General features: G+C 33.3%; 1 protein-coding gene across 1 annotated transcript; it reads right to left on the bottom strand.

Moving 5' to 3' along the window:
• Positions 1-2,264: 2,264 nt before the first annotated feature.
• Positions 2,265-4,166, bottom strand: LOC107929998 (glycerol-3-phosphate acyltransferase 5). Its single transcript, XM_016861554.2, has 2 exons — positions 3,465-4,166; positions 2,265-3,375 (listed from the first exon to the last, which is right to left on the bottom strand). The coding sequence occupies exons 1-2, from the start codon at positions 4,029-4,031 to the stop codon at positions 2,458-2,460; spliced, it is 1,485 nt and encodes a 494-aa protein (XP_016717043.1). The 5' UTR covers positions 4,032-4,166; the 3' UTR covers positions 2,265-2,457.
• Positions 4,167-19,190: the final 15,024 nt, after the last annotated feature.

Below are 19,190 nucleotides of genomic sequence, written 5' to 3'. Positions count from 1 at the left end.
TGTCTATCAACTTTGTTCTTTGGCCCAAAACTTTTACAACAGCCCGCATCTCTTACTTTTTTGACTTTCCAGGTTTTTCTTTTGTATATAATTAAAAAATTAATGACATCTCATTCAAGTATTTATCAAAATTAAGTGCAATTAATCATATAAGTTGAGCGTATTATTAATTGGCAAAAGAGATTTATGAAGAATCCCCTTCATAGCTTCACTAATAAAGAAGGTAAGAAAAGTGAAACAAATGAGGAAGAGTGACTTATTTGAAATTAGAATTGGGGAGTAAAAAAAAAAAATCTTATCTGTAAGAGTAAGTCTAGTTGATTTAATTACATATTTAGAGATTAGGTTGCAATTTACATTGTAATATCATAATGTTATAATAATTATTTTACATTCATAATTTAATTATACTTGAATTAATATATTTTATGTCCTTAAACATTTATTTATATTATTTTATCTAATCTAATATGTACTAAATATAATCATGTCGCATTACAAAATAAATTCATATCATAATATTTATTTTAATTATATGAATATTAATTATTTTTTTGTTTAAAAAAATTAACTAATTGAATTGATTAAATAATAAAAAGGATAATAACAAATCTAGATGTTCTGGTGACTCCATCTTATTGTTCAATTGAATTTAGGAATATAAAAGAATAAGATTTAAGAGAATAATATGGTAAATAAAATATATATTTTTTGATAAAAATTAATCATATTTAAATGTATTATTAATTATTATGTTTAATTTCAAAAATTATTTTATTAATATTTATACATTATTTATTAGTTTGTGTAAGTTTTTTTAGGTCAAAAAGAAAAGACAAGTTACATCAACTCAATTGCTTAAAAGCGCCACACACTTTATCCTGTTGTAAGATCTCAAGGATTTCATTTGGGGCTACATCAAAAACTTGTAAGCTCGACTTTCACGTAAGGCTAAGTTTGGCCAATCGATCCGCGACTAAGTTGTGTTCTTCAGTCACATATTTGATTTGCCATCGCCTTTTGGATCTCATAATTTGATGAAGCCTCCTAAGTAAGGTGATACCTGAATCTCCAACCTAATATCAGTTAAAGCCAGGACCACATCAAGATTATCGGTCTGAATTGTTGCCCGTCTATATCCTTTATTAAGCATAACAAGGAGCCCATCCAGGATGCCCCTTAATTCTACCTCAAAAGGTGAACATTTGCCCAAGTACCGATTAAATCCTAGAGTCTAGTTTCCAAGTTGATCCCGCAGTATACCTCCTGCAGAAGTGTTCCCCGTATCTCTTGCAACTGCGCCATCCGTGAATAAGTAAACTCACATACTATTGGCATGAGAATTATGACTTGGACTCAGAGTATTGCTCTTGAATCCATTATGATGAAATTCAAATTGTTGAGCGCAACTAAGTAGACTTTAACAACTTCTGTTGCTAACCATGTAACATTCTGGAAGATAAAAAGATTTCTATTCTTCCAATCCAAAAAGGGATGACCAAGTAACTACATGATCCTACAATCTCAAATGACAACATAGATTAGAAGATAATCAAACTTGAAAATTATCAAAAAAAGAGCCTTTGTTGAAGCTCTGTTGGAATCACATGCAGCCACACTTGCACTTTGACCCTCAAAACTAAAAAAAAAAATTCAATTCAATCCTCTTAAAATAAATAATAAATTAATATATAGTAAAATTGCACTTTATCTCCCTAAAAATAAAAAAAAAGGTTTAGCCCCTTCAAAAATAATGACATTATAAATTAATACGTACTAAACTTTTATTTTGATCTATGAAAAAGTTATAATTAAATTTCGTCCCATACTAAAAATTTTTCTAGATTTGCCACTGGAAGAACCTGATTGATATGACATCAATAGTTTATGAATGTAATTAGACCAATTTGAAATTTAAAAACCAATTTAAAATGAAAATCATGATTTGGGGATGTGTGTTGCTATTAACTCTTAAAATTGTGGTGCAACCTACACTTTGGACTATCCCAAGCTTCCTACACTTTGGACTATCCCAAGCTTCCGTGCGTGGAAGAAGAAAGAGAAACGCAATAGACGTGAGAATGACCAACTCTCGTCGTCTTCAATCTTCTTCCTTTAATGGTTAAATTAATATTTTTGTTTCAACAAAATTTTGAGCTTAAACAGATAAATTGTAACTTGACTCTTTGAACATGTTTAATTGCCATTTAAGATATATAGAACATGTAGAAGGTGATTACAATTTACAACAACAAAATAAAATTCTTAATATGAAATTTATTCCAATGGAACAATCAACAACATTAACCACAAATATAAACTTAATTAACATCAATCATCCTTACAAGTTATTCAACAATTCCATTAAAAAAAACAAATTCAATAATTTACAACCCCAAAAAACACAATTAATTAAATTTATTCCTATAAATTAACAAAAAAATATTTTATTTTCTTTCATTGAAGAAAAGGTTTAAATGTGCTCACCACCTTCTTAACTTGATCAACAAGAGAAGTGCATGAAACTGTTCCGTCATTCCCAGCCAATACTCTGTATTTATCTTTCCTTGTAAAATTTGTGCACTCAAACCCTAACGTAGCGGCCAAGATTCTTTGCACGTAATTAGCGACGTCATGCGGGCTTTTACCTGACGAACACGTAGCTTCCGCCGGCAACTGGTTCAAGAATGTCACTTCGTAAACAGGTCTAGGGTTCATGAAGAAGAAGATCGGGTCCAAAGCTTTCCACCCGCCGGCTGTGGTTGCGTGGAAAAACCCTACCCTATAGTTCATGGCGACCGGGACTATTCGGTCCGTTAATTCGGCAAATAGGCCACTGAACCTTAACAGAAAGGGTTCTCTGCATGTTGTACCTTCAGGGCAAACTACTAAGTCACCTTTGGATAGTTCGTGTTTAATTTTTTGGGCATCGACTTCTCTGATTCTCGTTAATCTTACCGTCGGTATAGGTGATAGGATTTCAGATAATCTCGATATGGAATATGTGACTGCTGGGATTTTTCTCATGAGGACAGTGGATAAGACCACAGGGTCCATTAAAGTTCTATGAGTGCAAACGAATAGGACGCCAGAGTTGCTACCAGAGATGGGTGATGGTGGTTTGCCTTTGACAATGATTTTGCCGCCAAATAAAGGGGTCACATAGGGGATGATTCGCAGCGGAAGCATTACACCGATAATAATTCGAATGATTGCTAGTAATATGCCCAATGGCATCCATGAGAGGATTAATAGAGCGGTCGAAGGTGTTGGCCGCATCACGAGACGACCGTCATGAAAGATTACGGGTAGTGGTCGAAGGAGTTGGTGGTCGTGGCAATTTTCGTCGGTGATAAATGGTGGGTGCATTTGTTCCTGCATGTCAATAATCTAATGGTTAGGATCAAATTATTTAAAAAATATAAAATGCAATGGATTTAAACACATTGCATGAAATTTCTTACCTTGCATAGAGAGAATAATTGAAAACTTGACGTAGCTCTTCTAAGTCCTAAACTAGGCTCATCGTCTACGAACAACTTGGCGACTTTACTCGAGATGAAACCGATATCACTATTAACTAAACCTGTAGCAAATCCGAATCGGTTCACCACAAGTTCACTTCCAACAACCTCATCGGCTCGTAAATGCTCTTTCACGAACCTTTCCACCATAATCCTAGGCATTTTCGTCACCACAACTCTTTTATCATACCTACTAAACACTCTCCAAGCCTCCATATCAATATCATCCATAAAAAACTTAGGCAAAACAGCTCTAGACACCGATTCAATCTCCAACACCCGAAGCCCCGCCGTTGCAACAAAGACCATCAACTTCAACCCCGCATCACCCATGCCCAACGCATCGAGAAACCGAATCACCGGCCAACATAACAGCAACAAAGCGAACCGGATTAAACCCGAGGCTTCGAATGCAACCAACATGAAGTAGGAGAAAGGGTCCGAGTCTTTCAAAAGAATCCCTTCAAACTCAGAAACAATTGAGTTCTCCATAACCATCTTTTGCATACAAAATATCAAAACAAAAACTTGGGTTTTATTTAATTTTTCCCCTTGATTTGAGAGAAAATGAAAGGGACTGTGAGAATTTAAGGCTACAGAGTTGTGGTTTGGATTGACTATTCTCTAATGCAAGAACAAGGCAGTTTATCAGCTTCACAACTACTTTCTCTTATATATATATATGCGCAAAGAATAGAGGATTATACGCCACGTTAATATACGAATATTGATTACTTAACTTCACCAACTTGGGTCAAAATTTAATGACGAAAAAGCTTGTTTTGAAGCTTAAATTAATGGAGACTGCGGCCATCGGTTTAACTTTAATTAGGTTACTAACTTGGGTTACTTGAGGGTTTTTTTGTTTGATATAATAATGTGCAAAAGAAAGTACGGGTATTATTTATTTTATATATACATATATATATGTATGGATGTATGGTCACTACGTATTGTTTGCATGGGAAGGAACCAAGCAATTTCTTTCTCCATTGAATGGTTTTTGGTGTCTTCTCCATTTTGGGGGTATTGTCACCCTCCACTATTGCCGCACGCCATTTATCTTTTTCTTTTTTTCGTCAATAAAGTAATAAATTCAGGTTGATAAACTGGTTTATTTATCAATTTAGTCGATTTTGAGCGAACCGTCTAAGAAAAAAATTTTTAAAATAAAAATAAAAATTTGACAGTTGAATTGAGCTTACAATTTAGAAAAAAAAAATTTAGATTTTTAAGATTAATTAATTAATTATTATTAACTTGACGAGTGAATTAGTCAAATCAATTGTAATCTGATTAATTCAATTATCCATCAAATTGTTAAAATATTGATTAAAGTTTTCACATATTAGATATATTGGCACCCACCCGGTGGGTGAAAAATTATATTTGCATTAATGAAAAATATTATATTTGTAGTTAGTTTTTTCTAAGTTGATAGTTTTTAAAGTAGTGGATTTGAAGGGGATAGTTTTTGTATATAATTATTTCCTGGTTTACTATTTAAAAATTTTAAATTTAGTTTTTATATTTTAATTTTAAGATAGTGAGTCATTTTATTTTTTATTTATTTAAAAATCTCGACTCCTCAGTTAATTCCACCACTAAAATTGGTGATGTGGGTAGGAGTATTTAAGCGGTTAACTGTTTAATTAACCGAACCGAACTAGTATTAATCGAATTAACTAAATTTTTTAATCTTTTAACCGTTAACCGAACCGAAATTTTTTCAAAAAAAATTAACTGAACTGAAATATTTCGGTTAATTTGGTTGGTTAACCGAATTAACCGAAAATTTTATGTTTTTGTTTTTTGGGTTAAAATAAGTATAAAACATATAAAAAATAAATAAATTGATAATGTTCATTTGATCGAATTAATCAAATTAACCGAATTAAGACTACATATAATTTGTATTATTAATTATTAAGTTCGATTAATTCGGTTAATTACCTGATTTCGAACTAAATTAACTGATAACCAAATGATAGGCTGTAAAAGTAACATATTTTAATCCCATTCTTAATGCATTTTTGGATGATTAATGATGTAAATTAGTGAATTTGATGCTCCTAATCCTTTAAATTCATGTTTCTATACTTAGGAGAGCATTTGAGAGCTAAAGGAGAGAAAAACGAGCCAAAATCGGACGAATGGAGCTATTTCTAGGACCCACACGGCCTGAGCATTTCCACACGGGTTGACCACACGCCCGTGTGAATGACACAGGTTGGCCACACGCCCATGTGCCAGCCCATGTCGATATCGCTCACTGTTTCCCAAACACGTGGAAAAACTAAATTTTTAGGCTTTTTGAGCATTCTAACGTCTATAAATATCAATTAGAAGAAGATCTAAAGGAGCACTCAGAGAAATTCATAGATCGAGTTAATGCGACAATGGGGGTTTTAATTAGAAAGAGATTTCAATTAATCAACCTAGAGTCAGTTGTTCTTACTCTCGAAAGAGATATTAACATAATTTAGGGATTTCTACGGAATCAAGGCACAAGTGAATAAATCGTTTAATTCAGATTCAGAATAATAGGCAAAGTCTAGGTGGATTCTTTCCTGGGTATTGTCTTTCTCATTGGTTGTCCTCGATTATTTTCCCATTTCATTTTCTATTGCATTCGTAGTTAAATTAGATTAGTAAATTTAGATTAAAAACCATCACTTCAATTTATCAGCTAAATAATAGAAAAACGATAATTACTAGTACTTTTAGTCCTCGTGGATACGATATTCCCTATTCACCATAGCTATACTATTGTTTGATAGGTGCGCTTGCCTTTGTTGTAATTATAGTTAGTTTAGCGACCATCACCAAACTTCCAATCAATAGCTGATCTTCGACTGAATTAGATCGATTAATTGACCTATTAACCAAATTAGATTGGTTTGGTTGGTTAATTCAATTTTAACCAAAATTTGAATGCCCCTAGATGTGGTTGTCTAATCCCTTTGAGAAGCATATTTGGTGGGTCAGATCGGATTGGGTCATGCCTATCTAATCCCTTGGAGAGAGCATATTGGATTAGATCAGAACATTGAATTCTTAGCTGCCAAGAGTCTTTGTTTACATTGTTTGTTATTATATTGTCTTCAACTAGTTAATTTGTTGTATAATAGGGATTGGTATATATCTTGATTATGTTAGCAAATCTTGAAAAGTTTTATACAGTTGATATACTTGTATAGGTTTATGTATGGAATATAGAGATCATTTAATTTGTTGAAGTAAGGCATATTATTTGTGTGAGTGCGTTTGATTGTAAAACTGGTGTGTTGTGGTTTTACAAGCTAAGTTCACAGGGGTAAATTTAGTGGGGAGAGTATTGGTCTTAAAGGATACAAAAGTGAGGAAATTGTCACTAGGGTATGATAGATTTAAGACTAGTTGTTGTAAGTGTTAAAGATAGTAGATATTTCTCTTCGAACTAAGCTCTGCAAACATAGGGAAACAAAACTACATAAACAAACTTTATTGTCCCCTGTTTTATTTTGTGCTTTTGCTGAAGCTTGTTACTTAGCAATTACTTTCAAATTAACATATTGTTATTAAATATGCTATTTGCAAATTTAGATATTACAAATTCAAATATTATAATCATTATTCAAAGTGAAAACAAATTTTTAACTCTTGAATATATATTATTTTAATTCATAATACTAATATAGATTCAAATTTCTTTATTCACTATTCGAATTTAGTTTACTTTCGATCCTTGTTCATCGAAATGAAGTACACTTCCTAGTTAGTTGTTTATCTCTTTAAAACACACTTGCGGCAAAAGTATTAATCACTCATCTAGCGATAGATACCCTGTTTCGGAAAAAAATAAAGGATTGTTTAACCTATTAAATTAAAATTTTTAGATTAAATTTCAATGGATAATGTTGTTTACCAAATATGCCCCCAAGTCCTTAACCCATTAGCCTACCATTGATCAAATCTTTGCTGAGAAACCCAACAGTTAGAGAACCTAAAAGGGTAGGGACCCACTCTGTATGTCTAGCTATGACAATCTCCTTTTAACATGTCTAATCCTATCTTAATCATGTCTTAATTGTATATTAGGTTTGAATTATTTGAAGTAATTTCAAGTATAAATATTTTGCTTCGAGTTAATTTATAATTGAGTTTTGATTATTCAAATTTATTAATTAAAATTTTAGATCGAACAATCATGAATTCAAGTAATTTAAAGTTATTTATTCGAATAATTTATAATTAAAAATTGAATCTAATTAGATTCAAATTAATTAAATTAATTTTTTATTATTATCAAAATTGATTTGATTGCTGTACTTCCACCATATATATCCCTTTTCTATATATAACCAAAAAATAAATTGATATAAATAACATAATTCCAGCATCAACAGGTTTTCATTCTAACACATCCACATGTCTTTGTCAGTGTTATTGGCAGTCAAAATGTTTGGTGGGATGTTCTCTAACTTCTTTTAATAAATCCAATTAATTGCATTTGTTAGTTATTACAATGATCTTCTTATAAATATAAATATAAATATATAATTCCAACATCAACATATCCCCATCTATGGTGTTTATAGTTACTATAAGTTAGGGTTTGTTTCAACTCTTGGCCCAACCAATATTTAATGGGTTAATCTATAGTTTGTCTTTCTCATAATATTTTTTTATATTTTTATATTGAGTTGTTGTTATGATGTGTTTTAATTAAGGATGAGTATTTAGTATATTAGCAGTATATTTTTTATTCTACAAATAATTTTAAAATATTTATTTTAATATTTTACTATATTTTTATAGAACATCTGTTAATCTGTGGGATTTAAAAACTCTACAACAGTTTACCAAATATTTAAAAAAAACAAAAAGGGATGTATTGAATATTTGATAGCTTAGTTTGAGTATTGAAGAAGAAATGGAATTTTTTAATACACAAAAATGTCATACATCTCCCCATATATATATATAGAATGATAAATTTATAGCTTAATCTCATTAAAAAATATAAAATTTTAATTTAATACGATGGTAAAATTTATAATCACATTCAATCCCGCTTAAAACATTAAAATTTTAAATTAATATATTGATAATTTTATAATTTTATCTCAAAAAAAATTATAATTCAATTTTGACTCTCCAAAAATCTTTTTGGCTTCCCCTATATATATTTGTATGTATATAATTATTTCACACATTAACTTTTAAGCACATTAATCTATAAATGATAAAATTTTATGGATTATTATTTGATATATCCACATAATGATTTTAGTGAGATTAAAGAAAATCATCATATATATTTTTTATATTTTATTTTTAAATATAAATTAAAACCACAATTTTTTTTACTCACTTATGAAATTAAAAATCTCTTTGCCACTTTATCGAATAATTATCCAAAAATTTATTTCATAAAATATATAATGCGAAGAAGTAAACTTGTTAGAAAGGTTTTATAAACAATTACTTATATATATATACGATTACCTCTAAATTTTACATGGTTTTCAAAAAAAAATATTTTTGTAATAAATTGACGTATTAAAATTTAAATATAATCGAATGATAAGGTTGAAATCTTGAAATCTTGAAATCTTAAGTATTATAGTACAAGTCTCACTTGTGTAAATCATATGTGAACATATTAATTTGAATTTAGTACTTATAATAGTTAATTCTGATGATGAGGAAAAAAAATCAATATTGATACCTAGTCATGTCTTTATACTAACTTTGAAAAAAAGAAAAAAAAAAGTATTGGAGAAAATTAGAATTGCAATTTTCAATTTTATTATTATAAAACTCAAACATCATTATTTGATAAAAATTGATATAACCCACCATTTTTATTTGCAAAATTAGCTCAGAAGTCACACAAATATGGGTTGAACCACAATTTTCTACTTAGCAAGCCTGTAATTTCTTGTTCATCCCTTAGAAGCTAGAAAACTTTAGAACTCTCAATTCCAGTTACTTAATTAATTTGTATAAAACAGCTGCAAATAAGCTATTTTTTAGGTTACGGGAAGCTTGCAAGAAGAATTGAAAGTAGGTTAGAAAAACTTTGAAACGTTTGGTGTCTCTTAAGGGAAAAAATTGGTGGTTTATTTGTTCAAGTTTTTAAGGAAAAGTTTTCTTGCCTAAGTTTAGGTAAGGCCGGTTAGAAATTAGAAATTAAAGTGAATACCATTTGTTTAATTTCTTATTTTTTTTGGCAACAAAATAAAAAGAAAAATCAATTATCGATAATAGAAAACGTCTGTTTAACCGTATCTGATCATCAATCAATGAAGGAGCAACATAAAAAATTCGAACACCAATTGGAAAACTTTTCATCAAGTCAGCTAAAACATCATAGTCGCAATTCACCTCTCTTGGTATTTGCTTAATGACCACTCTCCACTCGTGTCTATGCAGTTTTTAAATTTGCATCACCAAATCTCTATTTGAATCCTCTCTAATGTTACCATAAATACTTTTAATAACTAGAGCACAATCAGTGTTTGAAAGTGAATTATATTTTAGTATAGATTGATTTGCGATGAATAAACATCTTTTTCACTTACATTATTCATTTAAGTTAGGCTATGGCGTGTATGGCCCATTAAAATAAAAGATTAGTCATTCGAAAGGAAAATGTCATAACATCCCCATAAAAAGGGTTACATTGAACTTGTGTTTAAATTTTCAATTGATATTAATACTGAATTAGATCTTTAAATAATTCAATATTTTTTATTAAACTTATTTAAAAGTCGAGTAATTGAGTTGTTGAAGCTTGAAGGTAAATTCAATATTTGAAAAGATTTAAATAAAATATTAGACCGAAAAAATGCGATTGGTAAAAAAATTAAATTTGATTATAATATGAGTTGAATTAGATTTCAATTAGAGGTGGCAAATAGGTAGATTCGGTTGGGCTTTCTTCAGATTAGGCTAAGATTTTTTTAGATTCAGGTTCAGATTGTACCGAGCAGGCTTTAACAAAATCAAATAAAATTGAATTTTGTAAGTGTCGAAACCATTTTTTTGTAAAAGGGTTGACTTTAGTTTTGAAAATGAAAACGAATATGGGAGTCGCCACCAATCCTTTTTAATGAGGTGTGATCGAGTCACCTCGAAAAATGGTTATTTTAATAAACGATTTGATTTATTAAAACAACGATTTTGGTCCACGAAATTCAGAAAAATAGGTTCGGGAGTTGGTTATGTACGAGGAAGGATTAGCACCCTCGTAATGCCCAAAATTGGTACCTAGTTGATTAATTAGCGTCTTAGTGTCGAATGTCAAAAGTTTGGAAAGAATTAAAAATACGACTCCTCCTTTAAAAAAAAACAATTTTTAGAAAAATGCTTGAATAAATCGAAACGATTGTTAGAGACTCTCTCATCTTGAGATAACAAAATATCATATCCCGTAAGTTAGGACGTGATACTTTGAGCCCTCGAGAATAAGCTTGCCTTTTAAAAAACGGTCTTGTATTTCAATTTTGAAACGGATGTTTGGTTATTTAGGTTCAACGAGAAGATCGAGACCTCGTAAGTTAAGGTACGATTTCTCAAATCTCCAAAATACGAAGTATTGCCATTGTTTTCAAGATTTTCCCCTTTTTTTTTATGAATTTAGATGAAAACTAATGAAATATTTAAAAATGATATATGTGCTATTTTGATTATGTTTAAAAAGAAATCGTTTAAGACATAAAAAGGGGTTATACACGGCTAATGATGATAATGCAACATACATTTAAAATAACATGACATAATACGCATAATAAAATATAACATATATATAACATTGATACTAACGAATCCTAATGTTAACATGCATAAACAAGAATAATGATGCAAATGACAATATAATAATAACAATTATAACAACAACAATAACCACAATAATAATAAGTCTAAATTTGAAAGTATCTGAAAAATAGCAACTAAATAAATAATTGAATAAAATAGCACTAATAATGGAAAAAATAAAATAAACAAGCCAATAAAAAAATAATAGATAAAATAAAAAAACTAATATAAGTTAGATTAAAAATTGAAAGTAAGTAAATAAATAAAATATTAAATGAAATATTAAATAAAACCTTTTTTTTAAATAACAAAAAATTGAAGTTAAACAGGCTAAGGATTATACTGAAATCGAAATGAAATTCGGGGTAAAAATTATAATAATAAAAAAGAACGCTGCCAGGGACCAAAATAGAACACGCTCGAAGAATGAGGGACTGACTGGGAAAATATTCCCAGCCCTCATGCGCAGCATTTCAGCGCGGACTAAAATGAAACAAGCAGAAAATTATGCGGCCAAAATATAAAGAACAACAGGGACCGGATTGCATTACGGCGTAAAAGCGGAGGGATCCCGTGTGGAAATATCCCCTTTACCGCAGAAACACACGGATCCTGAAGGCAACTAAGTCGGGTCACGGGTTAGAGGTCAAAACGGCGTCGTTTTTGCCTCTTAACCTAAAAATCAAAACGGTGCATTTTATTTAGGCTATTTAAGCCAAATTTTAAAAAAAAACTCATTTCTCTCCTATTTTAAAAAAAAATCGAAAATACGCCATTTTCTCTCAAATTTCCCCTTTTCTCCGGCCTAGGGTTCCTACCGTTGGCCACCGTACTGATCGCCGGTCACCTGCGACGGCGCCACCGTCCGTGGTGGCCGAAAATGCCAAAACCACCCCTTTTTGCTTCTTTCTTCGAGTAGAGCTCGAATTTGGGGTTAAAATGGCCCGAAAGACCTCCAAAAGTCTGGAAAAAAAGAAAAGAAAGGATAAAACTCAAGGGCCTTTCGGCTCCCCGTCATCGTCGGTGGGGTTGGCGGCGAGCCCACTGATCTAGCCACCCTCAAGACCGGAGAAGCCTCCGTCCGCAACGTTAAAGGTAATATATTTCTTTTTTATTAATCTATTTATTTTGAAATAAAAATATATAAAAATAAAGCACCTTCGTTTTCTTTCGAATCTGTTTCCAACTTCTTTTTTTTTTGTATTTGATTGTCTGTAACATTACATGGTTATTTTCTTATCGGTCTATGTTACTGTTTGATACTTTTCTCTGTTGTTTCTTTTGCTGTTTTGCTTGCTTTCATTTCTATCTTTTTTTTTTGCAGACAAGGTCAACAGACGTTGAAAGGCTAACTTTTGCCATTTTGGTGCAAAGCCGTAGATGCATGTCAGGCTTCGGGCGGTGAGCGAGCTGTAGAGGTACGAGGAGGGGGGTACGGCGTACATGGGACATTAGGGTTCTGAGAATGAGTTTAGGTTGTGGGCCTATTAATTGGACTTAGGGTTTTTATTTTGGGTTTGTAATAATTTGGACTTGGACTCTTATTTTTTTGTTTTATTTATTTAGTTTTGGGCCCGAGCAAATTGGGCCTGCTACAGCTGCCCCTCTTTGCTCGTTGTTGTGTAACGAGAATGGAGTAAAGACTTTTAAGAAGGACCAATTTTACCCAGTCTCGCCGAATCTTGACTTCTTGGTGCTCATCCTCTTCAAGTAGCCTTATTCCAACCCACTGCATCTTCTAAGAGATAAGGCTGGTGGCTTCAATCTGCTCCACTGCAACTTCAAGAAGATAAGATCTGCCATAATTTGTAGCTTTAATCTGTTCCACTACAACACTAGGGAAATAAAATTCGCTGTTTTCAATCTTCTTCGTTGCAACTTCAGGGAGATAAGGCTGGTGGCTTCAATCTGCTCCACTGCAATGCCAAAAAAATAAGATTTGCTATCTTCAATCTGTTCCGCTGCAACTTCAGGAAGATAAAATTCGCCATAACTTGTAGTTTTAATCTGTTCCACTACAATGTCAGGGAAATAAGATTCGCTATCTTTAGTCTGCTCCGCTGCAAGTTCAGGGAGATAAGGCTAGTGGCTTCAATCTACTCCACTGCAACTTCAGGAAGATAAGATTCACTATAACTTTTAGTTTTAATCTGTTCCACTGCAACACCAGGGAAATAAGATTCGTTATCTTTAATCTACTCCGCTGCAGCTTTAGGGAGATAAGGCTGGTGGCTTCAATTTGCTCCACTGCAACTTCAGGAAGATAAGATCCGCCATAATGACTTCAATCCATCCCACTGCAACTTCAGGGATACAGGATTTGTGGTTTCGCTGATCTGTTCTCTGGGGAACATGACTTGTAGAATCCATTTCATGGACCTATTTATGTCTAGTGATTAGGATGTCATGATCAGAATGAATCAAATGCTCCTAACTAGGTGTGTATGAATGATATTTGCATGAATACAGATTGTTATTTTTTGAGAATGATCCTCTTTTAATGCTTAGGTTGTCATTGCTCGTTGTTTATCAAGGTTCTATCACTGACGTATTACGCTGCCTTCTTGCTCAGCTGGTATCTTTGACAGAAAACCTGAAGAAATAGTTACAATTTAAACTATTCTTTCCAAATGTTTCCAACCCTTAGGTTTGGTTAATTCTAAATAATAATCATGTTTCAGGTCCTCGTACTATTTAGAAGCTTTCAGAGTAATATGCAGAACTCTTTTTGTTTGAATATTATCAGTCCATTAATTATTATTTCAATGAAAAATGCTTGAAAAAGATTATCGCAATGGACAAGATGAAATTTTATTGAGAGCAAAGCTCGAAATGAATAAATTAATCAAGATAACAAATTTTGCTAAGATACGAAATGAATAAGATGAAAATAGGTGCCACAGATATCGTAGCATGAGCTTCTCTGCACATAATTTCTCGAGGACCTTTTGAACTTGATACGTGTTTAGAATTCCTAGAAGACTTTGTCGATGACCTAAGATATAGCATCACTCCTTCTTATTAATTCGGAGAGGACAAGACTACCACATGCCCCACCTTTGATTAAAAACTTGAATTGCCTATTCCTGGGTTTTCAATTCAAAACCCTTTTGGTCTCAAAGTGCCCTTTGCGGATTTTTACATTGGCCTCTCATTTTCTTTTTCTTTTCTTTTTTTAAAGTGAAGTATTTCTTGCTTTAATTAGAATTCACAGGATTAGGCAGGTTCTTGCCATCCATCTTGGTCAATATCGACGCTTTTCCAGATAAGGCCTTCCACATAAGGTCCTTCCCAGTTTGACATCCACTTTGTTTTGAAGCCCTTTTGTATGGGAAGGATATGCTTCAATACCAAGTCCCCCTCATGGAATTCTCTAAGGTAAACCATTTTGGTGAGCTTGCATCATTTATTTTTGGTTCATTTGACCATGACGGATAATTTTGAACCATTATCTTCAATCAAGATTGGATTAAAAAAAACTCAGAGAGAAGAAATCTCGACTTTAATGGGCAAAACCACGATAAGCCAAAGAGAAAGGTTTTGCCCCAGTTGAGGTTTTTTTTTACCTCCATTGCATCATTCGCTTTGGGGCGATATGGTGTTAATCTTGAACAGACTACAAATTTTTGATATCGTGCTGTTGTTCAAATTTAGTGCATTGTTGGATATAATCCTTCCTGGCATTCCATGCCGACATATGATTTCTTTTTTCAAGAATTTGCTGACTGTTGACTTTGTGACATTGGCATATGAAGCAGCTTCCACCCACTTAGTGAAGTAATCAACGACCACAAAGATGAATCGATTACTGCCAGAAGCTTCTGGTGAGATTGACCCAATGACATCCCTGCCCCACATAGATAAAAGCCATGGGTTCTATTAATTCTTTGTAAGGTAGGATCTGTTTCTCATCTTATTCTACCATCCTTAACAAATCAGGAGATAAGCTACAGTATCGGTTATTTTCAAAGTCTTGAGATTTCTCTGGACACCTATCTTGCTCAAAAGGATATTCTGAGTCAATAGCAGTGTCGCTCATATCATTGATATCTGGAAACCTGTTATAGAGACAAATAAAGATCCAAAGAACAAAAGAATCTAAGGATATTTATCTATATAGTATGATTATGAATGAAATGGAAACAATAAAAAAATATTTGCTCGAAGTGAGTAAAAAAATACATTTTATTGAAATAAAAATGTAAAAAATACATTTTATTGAAATAAAAATGTTGGACATAAGCCTATCACACAAAATGATTCTTATTACTCCTAGGCTTAGAGTAATAAGCGTGTTTTGGACATTACTCCGAATTAGGTCTAAAACATACAAGGATATTTTCCACAGTCCCATTGTTCAAAATATTCCCTGATAAATTCTCTTTCCCGGCTCTCTTTTTGAATACGACGTTAATATTCATATTCCTGGGCCTTTGACTTCTTCAAGGAATTCCAACTCTTTATTATCCATTAGGCTCTATACCAAAGCTTTGAATTCAGCGCACTCCTGGATTTCATGACCTTCTTCAGCGTGGAACTCACAGTAGCACCTCATCCCTTTTGGTTTCTTTTCCGAATTCTGACTGATTAATCACATGTCTATCATTTGTTTCAAAACCCATTTCAGTGGGGTTTTTACTTCTGCAACATTAATTTTGGTTCTCTTTCCTCTATTTTCAATTATCGCGTTTACCCCTAGGTTTGGATGACTGGGTAACAGATTTTCTGCCACGTTAGGTCTTGATGGATCGTCAAACTTCACGATGCCCATCTTGATGAACCTTTCAACTAACTTTTTAAATGTAGTGCAGTTTTCAATTGAGTGTCCTGTTATTCCTGTGCGGGTATTCGCATTGGTATTCGCATCATACCATTTCAGAAACGGAGGTTGCACGGGTTCCACATAGAACGGGGATACCACATGTGCATCAAATAGATTATGATACAACTCTCTATATGTCATCAGGATGGGTGAGAACTGGAGTTATTCTATGCTTGGCTTTGAGTTGGATTCTTGCCTTGAAGGGCCTTGATAGCTAGTGGTTATGGTTCTCGGCTGGCCTATAGTAACCGATTTGAAATACCCTTTATTATACATGCTCAGGTTACTCACTTCATTTTCCTTGTTCTTTTGGGTTGATCTTTTGACACTTTCCCCCGCATCTATCTTCTCACTTCTTACCGCGTTTTCAATCATCTCGCCGAACATTACCATATCTGAGAAGCTCATGGTAGTGTTTGCCAACATGTGGTTAATGAATGGGGCTTTCAGAATGTTGATGAAAAGCATCATGGTTTCTTTCTCTAAAAGAGGTGACTGGACTTGTGTTGCTACCTCTCACCATCTTTGGGCATATTGTCTGAATCTCTCACTTTGCTTCTTTTTCATATTCTACAGTGTGATTCTGTCGGGCGCCATGTCTATCACATGGTCATATTGCTTCATGAAAGCCTATGCCAAGTCCTTCCATGAGTGAATTTTGGTACAGATCTGTTGGTTGTACCATTTGGCAGCCGACCCAATCAGACTATCTTGGAAGCAATGAATTAACAGTTGATCATTATTAACGTATCCCGTCATTCTTCGGCAGAACATTGTGATGTGAGCTTCAGAACAAGTAGTCCCATTACACTTTTCAAATTCTGGAGTCTTGAATTTCAGTGGGAGTACTAGATCTGGGACAAAACTCAGATCCTTGGCGTCAACCCCGCAATGGTAATCAGCGTTTTCCATTGCTCTGAGTTTTTCCTCCAACCTCCTGTATCGATCTTTGAGTTGTTTTGGCAGTTCCAACTTTGTTTTTTCTATTTCTGTCATTTCGTCTAGATCAGGAACTACAGGATTGGTTGGATTGTTCCTCGGATTGGAACTTGAACCTGTCAGGTAATTCATTGGTGTCGAGGTATCGGTCTGATATTGTTGGGTGTTATAATAATGGGTGCCCCTTGTGGATGCGCGTCTGGTTGGGCGTGGACACCTATCGGGGTAAAACCTAGGGGATAAGCAAGATTTTCATTATCCTCCCCACTTTTAACCACTAGGCCTTTCCCTTTTTCAAGCCCTCCGGCTAGTAACTTCGTTACTTGGCTCATCATACTTTTTTGAGATTCTAGTATCTGATCCCTTATGTCTGGTTGAACTTTTGCTAATTGCTCTTGCAGCTGCGCCTGCATATCTCTTTGCATTTGTTCTAATAATTCCAATATTTAATCCATTGCTTTGGTTTTGCGGTAGGTACCGTAGCGATATTTAGTTTGTGGATTTTCGTTAGTTTCCAGGGTAATTGTAACAATTTTGATTAATTAGGGTCATTTTGTGAAATTTAATGCATGCAATGAAATGTAATGCAGATGAATGGAATGAATACAAAAAGAGACATTGATTCCGATTCAATTCTATTAGAACAACTTTACTAGAAAACAAATCTCTTTACATAAAACGAATAGTTACATATACGACCTTGTCCTAATACTCAAAGTGAAGGCATTGATATCCATATGTTAAGATCGAATCTCGTGAACTCTTCAAAGGGGTGCCTCTTCTATATTCATTTTGCTTGATCTAAGTCACGACCCTTTGTTCACTCATCCTCGTGAGGCTCGTTAGCTTCTTTAAGAAAGCTGAGACGTTGATGGCTCTTGAATAATCTTTGTCAGCTTGAATCCACGGGCAACGAAGCAAAGTCGTGTATTCATTCATCAGACTATCACCCTTCCCTTATTACATTTTTTCGGACCATATTCAGAAGACCGCATTGTCTCCCACTTTATTAAGAAATCTATTTTCCATGACAAGCTCACTATTTAACAACTGAACATGAATCAACACCTCTTTCTATGATGAAAACTCAATGCAATCATAACCAAAGCACAAGAAAACACGTCAATACAAAAAAAATAAGTAAAAAAAGAGTACCTATTTGGATGACCACTACGGGTTTGGTGCGATTTTACCTAGGGTAGGCTCTTAGGGCTCACTATATGCGGTTTGGTTCTAAAGTAAAGGTACCTAAACTGGCAGATTCCTCGATCCTCACCCATTATAGGCTCATATGGACCAAGTTCAGTTTAGGGAAATACATTTCCCTATGGCCATGCGGAGATGAAAATCTCACGAAGACATAGGTACGTATATATCCCGAAAGCGATTCACTATCCCATGCGGAGGTGAAAACCTCACGAAGGAGTAGTTTCTCACTCTCACTTAAAAGGGTATAATCGAGCGGTCATGTAATGCAATGTGCAGGAACATGTCAAAAATTCAAACCAGTAAAGTGATTATAAACCAAAATGATGAAGATCGTAACAAAAACAAATGAAATGCAACAAAATGATCGTAAATTTAAACCAAGTTTTCAATTTTTGACAAAAAGACAAAAAGTAATCAACACGTGGCTTGACTCTCTTATTTTTAGTTCCCTAGTGGAGTCGCCAAGCTGTCGAAACAATTTTTTTGTAAAAGGGTCGACTTTGGTTTTGAAAACGAAAACGAACATGGAAGTCACTACCAATCCTTTTTAATGAGGTGTGATCGGGTCACCTCGAAAAATGGTTGTTTTAATAAATGATTTGATTTATTAAAACAACGATTTTGGTTCATGAAATTCCAAAAGATGGGTTCGGGAGTCGGTTATGTACGAGGAAGGATTAGCACCCTTGTAACGCCCAAAATTGGTACCTAGCTGATTAATTAGTGTCTTAGTGTCGAATGTCGAAAGTTTGGAAAGAATTAAAAATACGATTCCTCCTTTTTCAAAATTTTTTTTTAGAAAAACGCTTGAATAAATCGAAATGATTATTAGAGACTCTCTCATCTCGAGATAACAAAATATCATATACCGTAAGTTAGGACGCGATACT

The sequence above is a fragment of the Gossypium hirsutum genome, chromosome D10 (genome assembly GCF_007990345.1).
Source record: "Gossypium hirsutum isolate 1008001.06 chromosome D10, Gossypium_hirsutum_v2.1, whole genome shotgun sequence".
NCBI lineage: Eukaryota > Viridiplantae > Streptophyta > Magnoliopsida > Malvales > Malvaceae > Gossypium > Gossypium hirsutum.
Note: the sequence above shows the minus strand (reverse complement) of the source record. Positions and strands in the feature narration are given on the sequence as shown.